A 23,285-nucleotide genomic window follows, 5' to 3' on the forward strand; every position below is an offset into this window, starting at 1 on the left:
GTGATGGATACGATGAGCATGTATCTACATAATCAGGAGACATTAAACAAGCATCAACCAAGTCAGTGTTTGTTCGGGGCCTTCTCTGAACAACATGATGCCAACTAACACTCCATTCAACCATGAATCATAAATATTGTTTGAGATAAAGAGTGCATATTTCTGATATGCCAACCCTAAATAAGTGCATTAAAGAATGTGAGCTCACAAAGATAAAAAAGAAAAATGAGGAATTTTTCCACCAAATTAAGAATTATTATAACTTGTTCCACTAAAGGAACCAAACTTTTTAATGCCATTACATACAGCGACCCTTATACAACTGAAACTGGTTCTCAATACTCAGCGTCAGTGCTTGTAAATGATAAGTGAATAAAATATATAATGCATGGAATTTATCAGACAATCTACTCAACCTCCGGATTACTTAATGTGTAAACAATTTGAAAATAACATAATAATAAAAACTTGCAAGGAAAATGGTGGGGAATCGACATGCATTTTTTTTGGGATGATTCCATTAAATTCAGGCAGGTTGGTATCTCTGGCCACCTAACACTCCCTTCAACCATTAATCATGAATACTGTTCCTGAAAAACAGCCTTCAGCATCATCAATAAAACTGCATTCATGTTTGATATCATGATTTACCCCCATGATGCATGAATGAGTGTGTTGAATGTGCACATGTATTTACACTGTGACTTGTCATATGTAGTGATTGTGAATGAGCATAGGTTTATCAGAAGAGTAGGCAGATGATGCAAGAGACAAACTCATAAACTGCCAAAAGGAGAACAAAATCTAAATTTCTTGGACATAAGTAAAAGTTTTATTCATCAGAAATATTTTCTTCTTTGAAGTGAACCCATTCAATGATTACCTAGTGTCTACCTGACCAGGTGCACTGTCACTTGTCTGCCTTCAGATGGAAAGGACAGACTTTCTCGTGGTGTAAGAGGGACGTGCGGTACTTATAGAACCTTCCACAAACACAGAAAAATGTTTCCTTTTTGTGAACAACCTGCATATGATTGAAGCGTGAGCCTCGAGATGAGAACACCTTCTGACACTGTACACAAGGGAAATATTCAGTTCTGGCTGCAGAATTATCAGTCCTGGGAACTAAATTGTCATCACTTGCAATGCCTAACATCTGAAAGTGGTCATTCTGGGAGCGTTGGTATATTGTGGACGTATGGTATGGCATCTGTCTGTACCCTGAAAGCAACAAAAGAGTTGGAGCTAGTCCCATCACTGGTCTCATTAGTGTTTCAGTTTGAATGGGTCATCTTGCAAATGGATGAAAGTTTTGTGTTCTGTTACTTGTGTTGTCCAGAATTCATCAATATTGAAGAAATAGGGTCAAAAGCTAAAATAAGGCTCATTTAAAGATTTGTGCACCTTCCTGTGACACCCACTGACTGCAATACAATATATACCATTCATTCAGTTCATAAATGAATAAATGGTGAACTGAAATACAATATATACCATTCATTCAGTTCATAAATGAATATATGGTGAACAGATAATTTTACAATCTCTGTAGTTGCTTCTTACAACTTCAATGAAATTATTACGTTTCTGATTACAACTATATATTCATTCAATGTGACATTCTGGTAAAGTCATCTTTGTCAGCCTCTACATGACAGTATCCAAGAAACCACCAGATTCATGACAGCTTCTAAATGCTCTTGTGTTTTGTTGACACAACTGTGAACAAATAACACAATAATGAAGTAACATGATTAAAACCTTTATTATATTCAGGTTGCTAAATCATAAAATTATTTCCACACATCTTTCCAAGACACTGGTGATATTTCATCCAGTCTGTGGCATTTAAAATCAACCTGGATGACCATCTCTGATTCAAACACAGTAGTAGAAGTCAACGTATAATCATGGCTTATTTTCCCCACAAAATAATGATATTAATACATGTAGTGATGTTTCAATGTGCATACAGATACAGACAACACAGAAAATGAATTTTTCAAAAGTTGTGAATTAGCATGAAATTGATTTCTTTGTGAATATAGGGTGAGACAATAGGGAAAGGTGGTGCCATCATCAACTGACGAAAAGTCCAATGATTAAATAAATCAGACTAAAAAATTTAAATTGAATTAACAATATGATCATCAATGCAAAAAATCAAACTTGAAACGAGAACAATATTTAATGTAAACTTTCCACTCTAGACTTGAATAGGGCTATTTGATTTATTCTCTGGAATCCGAGAGTCAGTCAGCATTCCAATGGGCACCTATATGCCATACCTTGAGCGAGTGAGTAGGGTTGTATGCTTTATCAGTATTCCAGCAATAGCATGGTAGGAACACAAGAAATGGGATTCACACATTGTACCCATGTGGGCAATCGAAGTTGAACACTTGAACCAGTAGGCTAGCCCGCAGGTGGGGACACAAGAAATGGGATTCACACATTGTACCCATGTGGGCAACTGAAGTTGAACACTTGAACCAGTAGGCTAGCCCACAGGTGGGGACACAAGAAATGGGATTCACACATTGTACCCATGTGGGCAACTGAAGTTGAACACTTAAACCAGTAGGCTAGCCCACAGGTGGGGACACAAGAAATGGGATTCACACATCGTACCCATGTGGGCAACTGAAGTTGAACACTTGAACCAGTAGGCTAGCCCACAGCCCAAACACTTTGAATGTACCATGGAGGGCATGCACTTGGTGCACTGTGATATGAAGAAAGATAATTTGCCATTTACATCTAACCAATAAGCTGAGCTGTCATGTTTTGTCATTCCCTGAACATCAAACTACAAACCATACTGAAACATAATAACATAATAATATAATAATATAATAATTTTATTAAACTAAAACTTAGTCTCTGAACATATATAATTTTGACAGAAGCAAACAATTAAACTGAAAACAAGCCCCAATGAAATGGGCGATTCAGAACCTGCAGGGACATCATGGAGTTCAGACAGATCTATTTGATCATGAATGAGTTAGTGAGTGACTCGGGTATAACCCCACTTCAAGCAGTGTTCCAGGCATATCATGGCACATCACCTTGAATTGTGGTGAAAGTCTGAAGAGGTACAGGTCTTTGAGGTGTGAAATGAGAATAAAACTCGCCAGCTTGGGTATGTCACCAACAAATCGTGAAACACACTGTGGCTGAACCAGGGTTCAAACTCAGAAAGTTTCTGATGTGTTCTCAGATCATAAACCATGTCAAACTTGCATCACATCATCCGTCAAGATCAAAACAAAAAGATGTCTGCCTACTTCTACTTGATGTAACAAAAGATGCACAATTGTCCCAAACCATACATTCATGTCCATGAATTATTCCATGAGGGCAGGACAAACATGTCACATACCCACAGCAATCAGATTCCTATAGAAGCTTAGTTAAATACCACTAGTTATAACCAAAAATATACCATACCATGTTGAGATAACAATTACCATGGTAACTGGAGAAAAGAAAAAAGGACATGTATCAAACCAGGTCGAGCTGTTTCATTTTTATTAACAGCAATATATACCAGTACTGAAGCATTTGAAATTAAATTTATATGACATGACACTTGAAAATGATATTTTAAAAAAATACACAACTCTGACACCTTAGTTACACTCAAAATCTAAGAGAACATAGCCAAGATTAAGTCAAAACTGGTCCACTGAATGTACACAGAGGCCAAAATGTTTTTATGCTGTGTGATCATCAGTGCACTAAGATAGTTTTGTACAACAGGCTAGCTGTTCGCAGCCCTACGAACTTATTAAGCCCATTCTTAATACATTGGCTATGATCAAAGTTCAGAATGCTCAGGGCTACTAATACTTCCAGAATAAGAGCCCTGCAGTCCGTAAGATAAAACACTGACGCGATGTAATTACTGAAAATGTCAGTCTGTGACCGAATGACTGATTTTCGTTCAAGTTCGTATAGTAAACAGTGATATCAGTTAGACTCTCTCCACAAGCCCAGGAAAAGGAGTCTGAGATTAGAACCCACGACATTGAGTTTCTGGCATACCAAATCTGATGAAAACATATACAGAAAGCTACCATTTATCCTTGATATAAGCTCCAAACAGACCAAATGGCGTTTGGTAAGTGGTTAGTGAGCATTATTATACGTGGCTTTTACTAATATTCACGCAACAGCACAGCTGAGGACATCAGAAATAGGCGTCACACAACCTATGTGGGGAATTGAAACCATGTCTTTGATGTGATGATCAATAGCTTCAACCAGTAGGCTGCCAATCAACACAAAGGAGTGAGTGAGTGAGTGAGTGAGTGAGTGAGTTTAGTTTTATGCCATTATTAGCAACACTCCAGCAATATATCAGCTCGAGACTTCACAAATGGACTTCACACATTGTGCCAATGTGAGATATCGAACCAGGGCCTTCAGTCTGACGAGTGAACGCTTTAACCACTAGGCTACCCTTACCCGTAGGCTGTCCCCCACCTTAAGAGGATGAACAGACAGACAAAACAACGATCACTGACAAAACCAGGAACTTGTTTCACCAGATTCTGAAAATCTATCGATGCAACTGGGCCAAATATGTTTCACAAGTTTTCTTGTGGTATGTGAGACTCCGCCTATGTGAATACTGTTTTCCACACACACAATGATATGTAACACCTTCATGGATGGCACTCTTATGATAGTGGAGGCCAGACTCATCACTGAATGACTTCTCGCATAAATTACACTGAAATGGTTTACGTGGTTTCTGAAAACCCTGGAGAATGTTCTCCACAAATTTTGCACCAAGAGGGTTGTAAACGGGCCTTGCAAATCCACTTTGAGAACCCATTGTAGGGTTGAGGAAAGCTGCTGGATTCGTACTACCAGTAACATCTGAAAACAAGAAAAAAACCAACTCAGTCACCTGAAGACGACCATCTTGAACTCAACACAGCTTACACCGACTCAATAGTAACTGAACATTCATAACATCCATTCTATAAACAAATGTTTGCCACTCATAGGGCAATGTCCCTTGTCGCTAAAGAAGAATCAAATATTTACTACATATTCACTACTTGGTCACACACAAGATGCCTGAAATGACTGGTGTCTGCATAGTCATCAATTATAAGCTGTCGACGAAACTGAAGACGTTGGGTGCCATGTTTTCATGAGACATCGCGTTGACATAAGCATGGAAAAGTGGTCAAAGTGTCATGGTGACCTTGAAAGAAGGTCAACGTCACCCAAATCAACAGATGTCTGCGTAATGCCTAAATGTAAGCTGTCACCATATTTGAAGATATTGGTTACATCAGTGTATGAGACTTCAGGATGAAAAGTGGTCAAGACTTTTGGTGACCTTGAAAATAAGGTAACATTCACTCAAGTCGACAGGTGTCTGCATAATCACCCAATGTAGACTGTCATGACATTTGAAGACACTGGGTACGACAGTTCATGACATATCATGCTAACAAGAGTTTGAAAAGTGGTGAAAGAGTCATGGTAACCTTGAAAATAAGGTCAAGGTCACCCCAATCGACTGATGGCTGTGTAATCGACCAATGTAGGCTGATCAAATTGGGTACAACAGTTAATGAGATATCGCTCTGGCAAGACATGGGACGCATCGACGGACAGACAGATGCGGCTGAGTACACAGTCCCCTGTTCCACGTTGCTGCGGGTACAATAAACATGAATCAAATCCAGTTCAAGTGGCTGACAATACCTATACTTCATGTGATGTTCTTGTAATCAGCTAAATACATAATCAATGTCAAAAGGCCTTTTTCTACACCCAACATTCAAGGAATATAGATCAGTATTTCTCTCATAATAACAGAATCTCCAGACGTTCACCAAAGTCACTTTAGCATCCTTAACACATTATCCAACAAGATCTTCAAACCTTCAATTGCACAGAACCATATTTAGTCGAAGCAACCAATGTAAAACAGTATGGTTTAATGGCATTTTTAGCAATATTCAAATGATATCACTGCAGAAGTCACCAACAATGGGCTTCACACATTGTGGGGATTTGACATGACTTATGCACACCGAAGGATTTAAACCACAGGCTTACAACACCATCCGTGAAGCAATCGGACTGACTTTCACGATTACAAAAGACTACGAAATATTCTTGCTCCTTGAGCTCATTGCAGAATGTGTGTCAACAGGACCTGTAGTCTTGCAGTGACATGACCACTTCACAATTTCACCGTCAATCTACCTGCATGAAACACACAAGCAGCGCACTAACCCATTTCATTCTTATAAAAAGGTCAAAGATTTACTTAGAGGGTTTAACAGTATAAATGCCTTTCCATGCTTGAGAGATGCCAGTTGACAAACACTGTTTCCTGAATACTCAGTGGTGAAGACTTGCCAGGAACACAGGACATGTCTTTCGATGGAAGGACATGCTACTTCTATGAACGTAAGTTTTCCCACAACGACACGTGAAGGTCACTTTTTCATGAACAGCTTTCTTGTGGGTGTATAAACCTGTTCTGTGAGTGAAAACTCTATCACACATTGGACATGGCCATTGTTTGTTTTGTGGAGCGCATCGGAATGACTTGTAAAACTCGGGAAAATTCTGAGGCGAAAAGCCTTTGTGATCTACACCCACTGTTGAGAGAGAAATCTTGAAACTGTCATTTTCATGTTTATCTGAAAGAAAGAAAAATTTGTATGGAAAATTGGGCTATGTTGCTCAACGATTTAACACCAGTGCTACATATGTACGCATATAATTAACAACTTACTAAAAACTGTTAAATGCTGGATGAAGACGCGAGTCATATGAAAAGCTCCTTGGACTTGTGCACATATCACTTTTGCCAAGAGACAATTCTTCTGTATTTTCTCATGTATGAGGTCATGACACAATTGGACATTGTTTCCTTGTTTTACTGCATAAAGGTACTTGAATAAAAGGGATAATATAGCAATTATTACACTTGCAAGTGTGCCATATGTCTTAAACAAAACTTACACAACCTCAAAATTTGACAATCATTTTATATAAGTCATATTGCATACTTGTGCAATAATCTCTGAGTATTGATGAACTAAAAACTGACTGATTACTCACAGTTATTAAGAGATGTAAATTTGAGCATAAATGACTCAAAGGGTCTCAAGACATTTCACAACACTGAACAGCTTGCATACATTTAATCATGGACTACCAACAAAGACAGTGCCCTTAACATATATACGTACACAAATGTCGACTTTGAGCTATGTGTGAATTAAGCTATTCATCACCTCAATAGCTTAGGTACAGTATTATTGATGACACAATCTTCAAATTGACAATCACAGGTAACGCTAGTCAATGATGATATTTCATGGGAACCACAAGTATATCTTTTAAAATGTTGGTATGAGTCAGTGAGTCTAGTTTTACGCCACTTTTAGCGATGTTCCATCAATACCACGATGGGGGGAAACCTGCCATACAGTGTTTATGTTTGTTGCATGCACATACACTGACACAATGAAACCTGTATTATTGAGTAATTCTTGTGACACGTGCAGTTAACTGTGGGCCTAACACTCAATCCCGAGCCTTCAGCCCCAACTGCCCTCATCACACAGAGAAAGGAGGATGTGAAGCTGACCAAAACTCAATTGTGTGAAAAAAAACAGAAACTGTAAAAGTTCACACATAAGTGTCACACGTCACTTCAAGGCCAGTTCCTCAGAATCACTTCAACATGTTCTGAATTTCAGTGTTGAAGACTTGCAAGGTATGCAGAACACGTCTTTTGATGGAACGACATGCTACGTTTATGGATGTAAGTCTTCCCACAAAAACATGTGTAAGTCAGTTTTTCATGAATGGCCTTCTTGTGGAAATACAACCCTGGTCTGTCACTGAACTCTTTCGAACACATAGGACATGGGAATTTTTTCTTTTTCTCAGCGAGGCTGAAGTCAAGGAATGGGTTGAAAAGATCAGGGATGTTCTGGGGAACTAAACTTCCCTGAACCACACCCAGGGCTGACAGAGATATCTGCGAACTGCCATATTCATGATCATCTGAAAGAAACAAAAAACTGGATGGAAAATCTGGCCATGTTGTGAAAAGATTGTTGATTATCTTCTTAACAAGAACAATGTCAGTTTTAAGACACACCAACAGGGTTAGCTTTCTTGTTCCTTAACGTAAGTGGTGCATTGGGGCAGCTTTGTGGTTCAGGCATTCGCTTGTCAAAGTAAGGATCCATCATCGAGAGGAACACATGGCTCACACTGACAATCATCACAGCAGTCCTTCATAGCCTTCGGAGTGAAACTGCCAAGCTGTTAAGCAAAGGCTTGCATGTTCGAAATTAGGTATCGGCAGAATATACTGCAAGTTTTCAATAATGTGATATTTTACGATGGAAACAAAGGTGTATCAATCTTCAAAACAAGTAAAATAATTCAAAATCAATGGCTAATAATCAGAAAATCTCCAGGACGTGGGCAATTCTGAAGGAAATCCCTGAGACTGCTTGAAGAAAGCCTGCAGAACTGCTTAACTTTACTCAGTAAGGGAAGAACCTGGCGGAACAATAGAATGACATGACTGAAGGTTTATAATGGTTTTACAAGTATTGGCCCACTCACATACCTTGACAGTTTAACAGCCCCCTGAATACTCAATGTAACTTGAAACCAATCAGGCATTGTGTTATCCCCTCAATGCTGGGCGGTCATAGCTAAAACAGTATCCTATCTTAACTTGACACAGATTCAACACATCAACATTTGGTTCTCTGAGATGTCTTTTTCTATGAGACAATGAAAACAGTCACTAAAAGTAAGAATAAAACCCTCTATTATACTAACAGTGGCATAACAAAAAGTCGTCGTAGATGTGAGCTGAATTGTCTTGTACACTACTCCACAGGTATGCACATCTATCAGGCATGAAGGACATTGCCAGCAACACAGAAACAGGTATAAACCTTGGATGTGTTTCTGTGGCATCTCCGCATCCAAACACAGGAACATTATAACGCAAATGTGGTTGCAAAGCATAAAGAATATGACAAGTCTTCTTATATGCCAGCGAAGTGGGCAAAGGTTGGCAACTTACTTTCCTTGCTTCGGTTCGAAAAATATTTTTCATGTGAAAATAAAATATTTGAAAATGCTGTGGGCAAAGGTTGGCAACATACTTTCCTTGCTTCGGTTCAAAAAATATTTTTCATGTGAAAATAAAATATTTGAAAATGCTGAACCCCAAAAATATAAGTACGGCCTAAGTAAATATAATGCAATAAATATTGTTATTGTTTGCTGCAATAGCAAAGTTTAACTATATGTTATATTATCCCTGTTTGGTTGTTGTTCAACCAATGAAAGCGTGTGTTTCTAAATATCTTTCATTTGGTAACTTTTGGTTTTGGTTTTTAGTCTTCGTAAATGATCATGTGTCATAAGAAAATTCTGAGCTTATTTAAGCAGTTTATTAACATCCAAATTAAGTAAAAACATTTACTGAAAACTTTAAACACCCAAATAGAAAGGGGCCTACCTAAAATGAACCTGGTGGGGCAACTGGCCCTTCCTATCAAGCACTGGGCCCCACAAAAAAAGTCTGAGGTTTATCCCTGAAGAAAATCAAATATCTAAATAAATACACTATCTCCATAAAACTGACAAACTGCATTACAATTTTGCATACTTATTTTCTTATCAGGTATGGTTGATCACACACACACTTTAAATGTTAATCTAAGAGTTGACAGATGATTCACTGTCTGACAGGTCAACTTTTAAATCATGATGCAATGATTAACAAGGTCAGATTTGTTTGGATGATCTTCAAAATTACCACAGTTTATCACTAACTACTGTTTCCATGAAAAACAAGAATCAACACCCTTGATTAGTCGAGGAATTGAAAACGACACAAGTCTTTTGATGATAATCCATACTTCGTTTGTGGTTATACTTCCGGCCACACACGCAAGTGAAAGTTAGTTTTTCATGAATTGACACTTTGTGGTAATACAAGCCTCCTTTGTCTTTGAACAGTTTACCACAGACAGGGCATGGAAACAGATTTTTTGTAGTTTTTTGTCCATACGGTTTGCCCAAACATTCCCTCAAAGGGGCAGAACTCTGTAGAGTGTATCCACCTGACGAAAAATCTACTGTTGGCAACGCAAGCAGGGAACGGTCATAAAAATGCACATCTGAAACGAAAAAGCCCATGTTGCAGACTTAAGCAGAAAAGAATGATCAGATCAGGACTAAGTTAATAACATGGTGTCAGTTACACCTAAACACTTATACATCTATAGAATATAGTGAATATATCCCTGTCACCAAAAACAGCAGAGCTCTCTGATTAAATCTGTCAGATATTCTTGCATATGTCAATATCAAAAAGTCCTAAAATCAATCGACACTAACAAAAATTGTGAACCTACAAAATTAATCAATGTATAAAATGTGATTGGTAAGTTTGAAAATTTGGCATTGTCTGGGAAAAACCTGGTTTAAATCAGTTTAGACAGTGTTCTGGGTTTTTTTGTGTTTAGTGAAGGGAAATAAATTTCACTTGTGGTATAACATAAGAAAAGATGGGAAGTATATCCACATGAGATGAAACATTTAGCATTCGGGGCTTCAGTTTAGGTCTCATCTGCAAACCGACATCAATAGGCAGGAGTTAATGGTTCACAGACCTGAATGTAAGCAATTATTAGTATTAAGCAACGGAGCTTCATGAACAGAAGGCAAACACTGGTCATCATTGCAAGTTCACAGATTTAACCTGAGCAAGTCGGGCTTGTAGAACGCAAGATGGGAAAAGTGGGAGCAAGTGGGCACTTTGCAAGTGGTCTGTTAATCTGTGAATCTTGGTCACATGCACGACAGGAAGGCAAGTATCAGATTTATGTCCCAAAATGTCAAATCCACAAGAAACGAACTGACAACAATCCATCAGTTTTAAATGATTCCCAACAAAAAAAGAATGTAACCTTACTTACACGAATATGAAAGAAAACAATTCCGCTTTCAGGTGACAGGTGTGAATGTGTTGGTGTATTAGTATTCTCTGCCTCACTGAGAAATATTCTGGCTACACGATGACCACAGGAAACTCAGTAACTTGACTGATAGTGATAATTGAATCAAGACAATCCATGCCTCTGTTAAATGGCTAGTGCAGTTAGTGATATGATTTGATAAATGTACTCTGTTGTCAAATGCTGTTCCTTCAATGCTGGGAGAAGTTAACGGAATCCAGTCTGTCACTACCCAAAATCAGGAACAACTTCAAACACCGACAAAAACTCAACTATCGTACAAACCATGTTTATTAACGAGAGAAAACCTTAACATCAGTGTGTACCGAGAAAAATGTATACATCAAGTGTGGGAGTTAAAAACAGGCTCTCATTGTTACGTTTGATAGTCAGGTTCTCTTAAGTAGCTTGTAATATATAAATCTTATTTGATCCTTGTATAAGAAATACGACCGTGACACACAGTCCCTCTTCCAGATGATAAGTACAGTAACAGAATGAAACAAGACAGCTTCCTTGAAATCTCTCAAATATTTTTGCCTAGTGGTAGCTGGTTTCATCTCTTCATGCATGCACATTTGCTTGCATTTGTTGTTCAACTGAGAAATAATGCTGCCTCAGAAAACCAGGACAGTTCAGACAATGGTAAGTTGATATTTCAACCTATGACATTCCCTTTTTTGGGCTCCCTTAACTTCATGCTGCTGTAGTACCAGAGTGAGTGAGTGAGTGAGTTTAGTTCAACGCTGCGCTCAGCATTATTCCAGCTATTTGGTGGCGGTCTGTAAATAATCGAGTCGGGACCAGACAATCCCGCGATCAACAACATGAGCATCAATTTGCACAATTGGGAACCGATGACGAGTCAACCAAGTCAGCGAGTCTGACCACCCGATCCCGTTAGTCGCCTTTTATGGCAAGCATGGGACCTTCACAGGTCCTATATTAGTAAACCAGAAGATGTGCTTGCAGTGTGAAGTCTCACACATTAACATTTGATAACAACAAAACAATACATTAAAACAAAACCAAACACCTAACACAAGCTCCAGATAAATACCATCATCAAATGAAACAAAGCTCTAACTACATCTCGCTGTGACACAGTAAAGACTGTTCACTGTTACACGGAAACAAACACCCCTTACAGGAAATGAATTTAAAGGGGCACTGATGCGGAGCGAATAATGTTTCTCGCCAACGGTCGAATTACGAAACCAAACCGCAAATTGGTCAACGCCCGCTCCTTCAACCGTGACGGACAAAGGAACTGGGCTCCTGTCCATATTAGCAGAATTTCTTCACCTAAACAGTCAGGAGGCCGGATGCCCATCATATGCCATTTGTTTAAAAATGTCCATGGTATCCCTTGTCTGATCGTAACCAAATATACCAGCAGTGTAGTTCTTTTCGGATGGATGGTATAGTTACTGGTCCAATTTGATCCTATTTCTGTGTTTTTAACCTCGATATTTAATCATGTTACATGAAAATATGATGTCTACAGGCACGTAGCAAACCATTTGTTTCAGTACGGAAGATTGCAAAGCTTTATATATATATATATATATATATAGGTAGTTTTGAGTGTTGGTTCAGCTGTGATAGCAAATATCATACGTAAATTTTGGTAGCTATGGTAGCTACCCTGGTTTATTATTTATGATAATAAAAACACAGTTGATTTATTTGAATTCGTAAACAAACAACGATGACTTTGCCTTTGGTAGAGAAACTGGAAAATTCTCTTACGTAAAAAACCCCTTATTTCACCTATTTACCCAAATACACAGCAAATGCCTGTGTGTATTCCTTATGTAATGAAATTCCGTTGGTATCCTCAAAAGAGTTTCGGCCCATAGGTGTTTTCAGGCTGCATGCGACGCAGAGATTACATCTTCCTTGCTGTAACTCGCATTTGATGGTGTAAACCTACAGGTGTTATTTGTCATAATTCTCTGGATGGTCAATTAATGAATTTATAACAGGTATAATTAGTAGTAACACCACTTCGGTTAGGTTACTCAACAAAGGTCCCCATTTGGCATTTCTCCTGTCTGGAGTAAATACTCAACATTATAAATTAAGGTCTGTAATGGCAAATGTATTGTATGTTATGTAATATGTGCATGTAAGTGATGCAAGAGGGTTTATCAGCTGAGTTACAAAAACAAACATTGATCAAAGGATTAACCGATAACACACTGATTGATTAATTACTTTTATCTTCTAGCGGATTTGTCAAAAGGCAGTGTGTGTAGATGACGACACCCTGTCGTAAAGAGTGAGTGCAAAAAGAACATCCTCCCTTCAAAGAATTAACCACCCTTGCGTTGATTGATTGCTCATTATTGGTTAACTAAATTACTTAGAATAGTGGACACCATACAATTAGTTGCCAGGTGTGCTATCTTGGGAGACCAATGAGAGGTTTATCTGGTTTTCACCAACGAAAGACGTGAAACGATGTGTTACTTTTTCGCAAACTAGACAGTTGTAAGACACGCGACACAGAGCAGGATTATTTACCAGCTGCAGATGAATGGAATACGATTTCTTTTATGTGGATATTGATGGATACATTCCTGAACAAGGTAGTAGCCTGACATTGTTGCTATAAAATTAGTCTGTTTTACATTCATTATTTGCATTTTGTTTTAATTTATTTGTTGTAGCATTCAGCAGAATCTGTTTGACAGAAAACACACACTAGATCGCATATGTGTGTGAAATAGGATCCACATTGGCAATCTATACAATGTATAAATGTTGCTGTTATGTTAGAAATTTACTATGAGTATAAGCAGATCACGTGTTCTTTTATTAATTTTCAGAATCATACAAATATGACAATAAACTAATTAGGGTTATGAGACAAAATATAGAGACGTACATTGGCTTCGTTATTTTTCCGTCCTAATAGTTTTTTACCATTTCTACCACTGGCAGATGATTAACCTTCAAAGTGTTTCATTTGTTTTCATAATACATTTGTTATGAAGTAAAAATGACTTCACCTAAGTTGATCTGTCTACAATTAAACTATCAATTGCGCTTACGGAACACGCAGCAGAGGTCACGAACCAGTCACGAATTCTGGGATATCATGCGGGTGCTCACGGGAGAAAAACAATAACAAAAGTTTACACCAGTCCACGGAAAATGCTCCGCATCAGTGCCCCTTTAACTGTCACTACTTGAAATTTACGCTTCCATACATAAAACTGTAGCACTTGAGGACTGTATGATGAATCACAACTTTAAATAATAAAGCCTAATAAGGTTAAGCCTTCCCATGCATAGATTCACCCGCTAAGTATGTAACGATTTGGTTCGATTTGTGAAAAATTGAATCCGACATCTTAGTTTTAGTTTTCAAAAACCATTATCACTAATTTGATTTGATGTTTGTACACCTATCTGGGTTATTTCCACATAGCGGGAATGTAAATCTGATGCAAACTCGGGCACTGCAATAAGGCAAAACATAAACACAGGGCTGATTAACCAACGAGTCATTAGTCACTTCTTCTGCAACAAGGAAAACTGAACACAATCTTTCTGATGTGTACCAAGGCTTCGTTTATGGTGATAAGTTCTACCGCAGACACAAGTGAAAGTCACTTTCTCGTGAATGGCCAGCCTATGATATCGCAGTCCCCTTCTATCACAGAATGATTTCTCACACTCTAAACAGGAAAATGGTTTGAAAGATGGACTTTTAGAATCGTCCAAGGGAGGTAACATATCTGCCCTTGCCATTTCCGGAAACCAAGCTTGATCAGTATCTGAACTCCCAACAAGAAAACCTGAAAGCAACAAAAATCCCAGATCAGCATGATCTATCATCCAGGATCTAACAAATTGGAATCATTTGATGCACTTTCTTCGCTTGTAGCCATGACCTGCCATGACCTTTATGAAACAGTATGGACCACCACAAAAGGCACCCTCTTTTCATTAAGGCATGGTTGTAATTCTGGACTACTGTCAGCTTTAACAGTTTCACATGTGTAGAGTCAACAAGCCACCAAGCAATACTCTCAACCCTTCTGTAAATGGCACTAATCCTGCCTGTTCATTAAAGGTTGTAATTCTTGACTAATGTCAGCTTTAACGGTTTCACATGTGTTCAGTCAACAAGCCATCAAGAAATACTCTCAAACCTGCCATAAATGACATTAATCTTGTTGTCTGTTCATTAATTGATTGATTGAGTTTAGTTTTATGCTGCTTTTAAGCAATATTCCAGCAATATCACGGCCGGGGACACCAGAAAATGGGCTTCACACATTGTACACAAGAGGGGAATCGAGCCCGGATCTTTGACGTGACGAGCAAACGCTTTACCACTAGGCTACACCACCGCCCCGTCTGTTCATTAAAGGTCACAATGTTTCACTACTGTCAGCTTCACTTGTGTTCAGTCAACAAGCCTTCAAGAAATACTCTTTAACCCTTTATATATGACACTAATCTTGTCATCTGTTCATACAAGTCATACATCTTGACCACTGTCAGCTTTAACAGCATCATATACGTTCAGACAAGAAACCTTCAAGCAGTACTCTGTAACCCTTTCAAATATGCACCCATCAGCCAAGAACCCAAGAGTTGGATCTATTGGACCATGTTTGGTACATCCTCACTCACAGAAAGGGAGGTGAAACCAGCTTGTATAGCATCAACTATCTGAATTGCCACCTGAGACACGTGGATAAAATTTTATGTTGATATACCAACATTATGTGTAAAAGTGTCATGTCTTGCACCCAGTCTTATACTTCTTCTGTGAAGCCTGTCCACATTGACAACCTAAAGGAGGACATGTGACAAGTTATATGCTGATAAACCCAGCTGATGTGTAAAACTGTCACACCTCACTCTCAGCATTATACTACTTCTGTGAATTCACATGAACACCACAGAATTTCTGATGGTATTTCAAGCTTCTCTTATGAGCATACTCCTTGCCACACGTACAAGGAAACATCCGTCTGACCTGACATTGGTGCTCTTGCAGTGCTGAAACACTACTGAAAGATCTACAACACTGGTGACAAGGGAAGGATTTAGCACGAAGGCGGTCCGGAACATGAATGTTCCCTATCCTAAACACATTATCTGGTTCATTGCCTGATGCTGCTAATCTCCAATAAGGCAGACAACTTCCATAACCTGAAACCAATAAAAAGGCTGATGAGAAGTCTCTCCATTACGAGGTCCCTATTTCACAAAGTTCTTGTAAGCTAAGATCTTGCAGCTTTTTCCCTCCTATACTGTAACCTAGGAAGTACGAATACTACGAAAAGTTACGAGGGATTAAGCTTAGGGAAGTATCTGTCAGTTTTGTTCAATGCCAAACTCATAATTCTTTATAGGGAACTGGACTCCTGACACATCTGCCGTGGAGTGGATGTGATAAACATTGTTCAATGCCTTTGTTTGTTCAGTCCTCAACAAACTCTGACCAATAAATGAATGACTTGGAGAGGCAGACACATGCACTGTATTAGGAGTCCAACGGTACGCCATGTCATGGTTTGGTATGTATCATGGTACATGGTACAAAGCTTTCAGTTCAGGTCATTAACAATAAAATTTGATGGATAAACTTTTTTGTGGAAAGGCACTGTTGGTTTGGCTGAAGTTCCGAAAGGAAATTCTTTTGGAATTGTGACCCAAATGAAAGTGATTTTACACAATCTCATTTTGCCTATACACAATCTTGTTTATCCAATCAAATTAGAAAAAGTTTTTGACAACAGCAGCACAAAAATGGTAGCTACATGAAGATGTCATCTCGAATTAAATTACACGGAATGTGTATGATGACATTCCAACAGTAATGAGCAAAAAGTGTGTGAGATGAAATTTTCAGCATGAAAACTGAACATCATATTTTCAAAGAGAATTTTGGTGTATCGAATCAATAACAAAATACCATGGTTACCATTTCAGCCTTACAATAAATGTTATGAACAATAAGTCCCATCTCAGAAGGCCAATGACACGCACATAACCAATTAGTAACATTTGATGGATATATCAATATTTATATCATATGAGGTGGAATGGGACTAATTGCTGACCAATCAGAAGGTCCAGATAAAACCCTCGATACTGTCAGAAGTTCTTGAAAATCAAGTGACACATGACATCAGTCTCATGAACTCATGACTGATTTGTTACCATGTTTCCTGGACTGAAACTACACAGCCAGCTAATTTCTAAATGTTTCAGAATGGTACCACATGAGTATCAAGGATTGTCTGTTCCTTTGGACTGTCCACCATGAACAGGACAGAACTTCTGATGGTACCACAAACTTCGCTTGTGATTGTAAACCTTTCCACAGACACATGAGTAAGTCAGTTTACTATGGATGGCCAGTTTATGCTGATACAAACTTGTGTTGCTACCAAACACTTTGTCACACTCAGGGCAAGGGAAAGATTTTTTAGGTTTGTCAACACCAAGATGTTTCATGAACACGTTTTCGATGTTAGAAACAGTCATCGTGTCATATATTGATGGTGATAAGGTCCAATATGGTTGTGAACTTCTATGGGCTTTACGATTATCTGAAAGTAACAAAAAAAAACTAATCAGAAATGTTTCCAGTTTAAAATTGACTTGTAATTTTGATTTTAGAGGACTTTGCATTCTGGTTAAATGAAAAAAAAAAAAAAGGAAAAAAAAAAAGTTTTTGCATTTCAACAGTACAGTCAAGTCTTGTTAATCCGGCCTCCGTTTATCCGACACTTCTGCTGTTAACAAACTGCATTAACATAATTTAGTTTCATATTTTAGTCTGACATCCTTATTAATCGGACAGTTTGCTGAGCAACTATCAATGTTGGATTAACGAGACTTGACTGTATGTGTATTTCCCATCAAACAAGGATATATATTCAATGTAACAAAGTAACAGTAGTAACGCTTTCTTGCAAGGCAGCAGCCAGGACAAGAAACTCTAGAGTTCCAGATAAGGTGCGTATTTTACTAAATAAAAATCACATTTACTCGATTAATTAGAAATCTGGGAGTACAAAAAACACGCAAGAATCACATAAAACCCAATAGGTCTAGAATACCTTGCATACATCACTCAGTTCTGTAAATTGGCTTGCATATGATTCGTCATGGCACCCAAACTGTACAACAGCATTAGCTAATGGTAGGCGATACCTATACTATCACAGCCGTTGCCACTGTCTGGGGTTTACCTTTACAGTCACATGACTTCCATGTTGAGTATTTAGAAGTAGCTGTCAAATGTCTGTCAATGTGACAATTGCTAAACACTTTTAGTCTATTGAGATGCATTCATATTTATATGTTTAGAAGAGTTAGGGTCCCTGTGAGGATAAGAAATTCTGTGTAAATGTACTCAATTCTTTTGACTGGTGGTAGTACACAAAATGACAGTTACTCCTCAAAAAGTGGAATCACTAATACACACACAGAGATGAGAGTAAATACCCAAAAGCTTGAAAAATTATCTGGAGCTCTGAACTCTGAACAGCTGGTGGTAGGCTTTTTCAGGCAGGTAACTATCTTTCTAGTTTTCAAACACAGTTCAACTCACTGTTTCATCTGAGGACAAAAGGACCGGATTCAAATCTTTTATTCACATGTTTATTTCAGAAAAAAATATGGCATTAAAAGATAGCATAGACATTATGAGCACTTTGACTGTCAATCCCACATGAGGAAATCCTCAAGATACAGTTCAGTTTTTGTGCACGAGTCACTGGTTTGTGGTCAAAATGAAACACTTGTTACTGTGCATGATGAATCACAAGTTTGTTTACACAATGTCAGTGGTGTGTGATCAGAATGAGTCACTGGTTTGTGTGCACGAGTCACTCTTTTGAGTGCATGATGAGTCAGAGGTTTGTGTGCACACCGAGTCACTGGTTTGCGCATATGAGTCACTGGTTTGTGTACACAATGAGTCACTGATTTGCGTGCACGATGAGTCACTGATTTGCGTGCACGATGAGTCAGATGTATGTGTGCACAATATGCCACAGGGTATGTGCATGGAATTTCTAAGTGACAGATTAACAGAAGTACTTCTGCTGACAATTACAAAACTTCTCCAACCATACAAGTGAAGATCATGCACATACATGGGGAAGTTCACTTCACAACCGGAAAGTGTTTTCATGACAAATCATGTTCATTATCTCATGTTGAAATACCAACTGGAACAAACCTCCATTTGTTAGAACTTGAAGGAAACACTAACACGAGGCATGATGTATGCACTAAAACAACCATGTATTACATTTTATTTTCTCCTGGTGTCTGTTCGATATACAGGCTACATTTCTTCTGATGATACCACATGCTGCGTTTGTGGGAGTATGTTTTCCCACAGACACAAGTAAAGGTTACACCATCGTGAATAGACGATTTATGCTGATACAAACTTCTCTTGCACCCAAATACTTTATCGCAGAGTGGGCAAGGAAATAGTTTTCTAGACATGTCAAACTCCCCTAAACTTGGAACTGAGCTACTGAAATTATTTGCGTTCATCGAAACAAACATAGGTCTCCCAAGGCGGTGATTTAAGCCTGAACCATGAAAACCTGAAAATAACAAAAATTCCTGATGAGTAATGCTTCAAAATTATTTTGATTTATATCACCTTCAACTAATAACAAGAAAAACAGAAAAGAACTTCGAATAAAATTTTAAGTTAGCAGGGTTTAAGCTGTTTGTGATATTCCTTCAACATCTAACATTGACTGACAAGGAAATGCTTGACCCACTAGACCAGCTTACTGATTCACTAATGAGAACAAAGAGAAAGGACAGCTTTTAAGTGATGGCATGAAAGTAAAACCAAGTGGTCCAGGATTCATAATTTACCTAAAAGTAATGGAATGATGTCCACAAAATGCAACCAAAAACTTTTCAAGATCAAGTATGTGTTATTGAAGGCACTAAAAACATGAGAACACCACCAACAAACCAAAGAACCTTGTGAACTGTTACAAGAAAATCAACTTGGCAAAATCATGTTTAAACAGTTTTCTTACCAGCCTGTCACCAAACATACATGGAAATTACAATATACTTGTCTTCAAGTCCTATAAACTGAGACCATAGCTGGCTAAGAAGATTGATAATGGGAAATATTGATTTGGTAAGAAAATCATGATATCGATAATATTGTATGTACCAATATGGGAAGAAATAAAGAACGAGTTTACTCACACAATATGCTACATTTTGTCATTAATCATGGTGTGCTATCAGGTTATGTACAGGATGCTTTTTTAAAGTAATACATGCATAAAGATGTCACCACTTACCAGTGAAGTGGAACATATTCATGTCATTCAGACATTTCTTTAAATATTTGCTTTAAGTTACTCTTTGATATTCACTGTTAATCAATCAATATTTTGTTACAGGTCACATGCAACCAAAAGATCAAACATAATTAAAACACAATTATCATTTATTCATGACATATAATATACATTGCCACTTGTAAAAAAACAACAAAAAATTATAATCGTACAATCGCAATTCAAAAGTGCAATATTCTGTACTTGGGCTTACTTCCCTCGAAACGAAGTCCTCGGGAGACCGAACCCAGTCATAGTGGGTGGATGCGCACTCAAGTGTAACGACGGTTCTGATTGTCTGGTTCATTTGCTGATATGCTGAGGGCTCATAGTGTGTTCAGAAAGATCTTTTTGATGGGCATTTTAGAAATATGGTGAGTCAAAAGAAAGTAAGATTCTTTATGGATAACAACTTCTTTCATTGTACTCGATGTGTCGTTTCAGTATGTATTCATATACTGCAGTCAAACAAGATCATATGCACTAGAAGAAGTTGTTATCCACAAAGAATGTATGTAGCGATGCTGGGTTTTGTAAATACATGTTCTCTGAATTTCCATTCGATCCAATCAAAAATCATCTCAACAGAGATGTTGAACTACTTGAAACTGTTATTTGTCACAGTACAAAGCAGTTTGCACCAGTTTCCGTTAGATCCAGTCATTCGAGAAAAATTGATGTACATGTAGTTTCTTTGCAACCTACAGACATAAAACATGTCGTGTACAAGTATCACACCTATCTAATTACATAATGTGGCAGAGATAAGACTTGGGTGCACGAGTCATAAATCAATTTAATTTGTTTATGGTGTATAGCCTGATAGGTGTTGAGTTCAAATTGTATGTGGTCAATAATGGAAGCTGTGTATTGCATATTGTCTTTAGGAGACAGGCAGGCAGCTATATAGGTGTCAATAAACCAGACATTGAGCTTTCTCTGTGACAGAGGCTGCAACAATCAATAAGTTTTTTTTATGTAACGAGTAGATTATTTACTTGTTTGTGTTACACAAAAAGGGGGATTAGACTACTGCTCACGACCTCACACTCCAGGCATGCATACTGTTTCAAGCTCCGCGAACCTATTCACTGTGCATGCGTTATGGGCGTAGCGCAGCACAGCTGTTGAAATCACTTTTTCCCCCAGCGCTGGGGGAAATTTAATGAATCATTTGAACTCAGGTTTCGCAGACTTTTTTCCATTGCATCTTTCTTTCAACTTCATAGGTTCAACTGGCATTTTGGATGATTTGTTTCGGTTACTGCATACTGAAAGGTATCAGAATCTGCAAAGTTGTATTTTACGTTGCATGTGACCTTTAACAATCATTGATCACTATGATCTATACTAACAAACAACACTAACCAAGACCATGAACGACACAACCAGAGGAGCGACTTTGACCTGTTACTGCTGTAAAACCGACATTATGTACACCTTGCATCTCTTTTGATGGCGAGACATGTTGGTTTCGTAGCTGTACGTTTTGCCACAGACGCAGTGGAGCGTCATGTTCTCATGAATCGCCTTCACGTGATACTGTAACCCTAACTTCCTATTGAACACTTTGTTGCACTGTGAACAAGGAAACGAAAGTTTGGGGGTGGCCCCACCGTCTCCTGACGACCCAGGTTTACTAACACTGGGGGCAAGTATGCGTTCCACTGGGTTTGCCACAAAAGGGAGATAACCCCGTCCTGCAACGCCTGACCTTGACCAGTGCATAGCTCCTGAAAGTAACAGAAAACGCTGGAATGAATCCTCTGAGACATATTACGACACTTACAAAATGAAGCCACTTCTACATCATCATAGACAATCTGTGAGAATCTTTCCAGTCGACTAAATTCCCTGCCAGATTGACACATGCGTCATCTCATGCAGCTGTTATAAAGAAGGAAGTCCAGGGTTTCATATGACTTGTAAATGTGCATCCAGTACGCACAAACGTAGAGAATGGGCACAGAAAAACAATCCACTGCATCCTGAGCGATGCACAATATCATTCACTGTATCTACAACACATCTATGACTTTGTTAAGTGTTCGGCGTTTTCTTCCAGAACAGCTACGAGCATCATTTCATAGAGCATCGTCAACACATACAGTGTTCTACATTGTTACCTCACAGGACACTTGCATTGCCTGCAAGGACCCCTAAAACCAATAACTGGGGATAAAACCCTCAAAAGACATGGATTCCAATGATTTTACATTCCTGGTTATTTCCTTAGTTGACTCGCGCAAGACTGACCAACAGATGCCTTATCATGTGAGACAAGCTTGGATTACAGATGTAATATGTATATTTATCTATGTAATGTTTATTGTACAGGCCAGAGGAATCCAAACATTTAGATCAAACATGCATTAAACACACACCAGTGAGGAAAGACACGTATTAAAAAACAATATCATCCAAACACACACACACATTTTTGAACCGACTTCAACCAGTTATAAGGTCAATGAGTCTTCATGCCTATCTCACTTCTCTCCCTTTGACAGATACACACGACAGGTCTTTTGATGGTATGCCATGCTGCGTCTATGGTTATACACTCGTCCACACGTACACGTGAATGTAACTTTTTCATGAATGGCCTTTTTATGATAGATCATACTGCTACGATCACAGAACATTTTATCACACTCAGGGCACTGAACTGTTTTAGGCCTAGTATCTCGCGGTCTTGAATACAATAGGTTCAAAGAAAATGGCACTTGGCCAAACAGATGAGGACTTGTACTTGAGCTTCCAAAACCAAGAGAACCTGCAAGGAAGAAAAGGCCCAAATCAGTTCAAACTAACTGAAAATGAAATCTAGGGCTCACACACTCGAGGCTTCTTGTTCAGCTGA

The 23,285-nt window shown here is 38.4% G+C and overlaps 1 protein-coding gene across 23 annotated transcripts in view; it reads right to left on the minus strand.

Moving 5' to 3' along the window:
- LOC137281711 (zinc finger protein Gfi-1b-like) overlaps nt 1-23,285 on the minus strand; it is a 78,340-nt gene that overhangs the window by 45,841 nt on the left and 9,214 nt on the right. Inside the window, exons 2-3 of one of the 23 annotated variants that reach the window (XM_067813139.1) lie at nt 21,830-22,155; nt 18,679-19,654 (exon numbers count right to left, since the gene is read on the minus strand). The exons of 15 other annotated variants lie outside the window; for them this stretch is intronic. In XM_067813139.1, coding sequence (XP_067669240.1) covers nt 21,833-22,155 — 323 coding nt within the window. In that variant the 3' untranslated portion in view covers nt 18,679-19,654; nt 21,830-21,832. Of the gene's footprint in view, nt 1-896; nt 1,222-4,102; nt 4,891-7,705; nt 8,062-9,888; nt 10,212-18,678; nt 19,655-21,790; nt 22,156-22,910; nt 23,199-23,285 lie in introns of those variants that run through there. 7 more of the 23 variants (XM_067813140.1, XM_067813146.1, XM_067813142.1 and 4 more) reach the window with 7 other exon arrangements.

This window comes from Haliotis asinina, chromosome 4 (assembly GCF_037392515.1).
Source record: "Haliotis asinina isolate JCU_RB_2024 chromosome 4, JCU_Hal_asi_v2, whole genome shotgun sequence".
NCBI classification, from domain to species: domain Eukaryota; kingdom Metazoa; phylum Mollusca; class Gastropoda; order Lepetellida; family Haliotidae; genus Haliotis; species Haliotis asinina.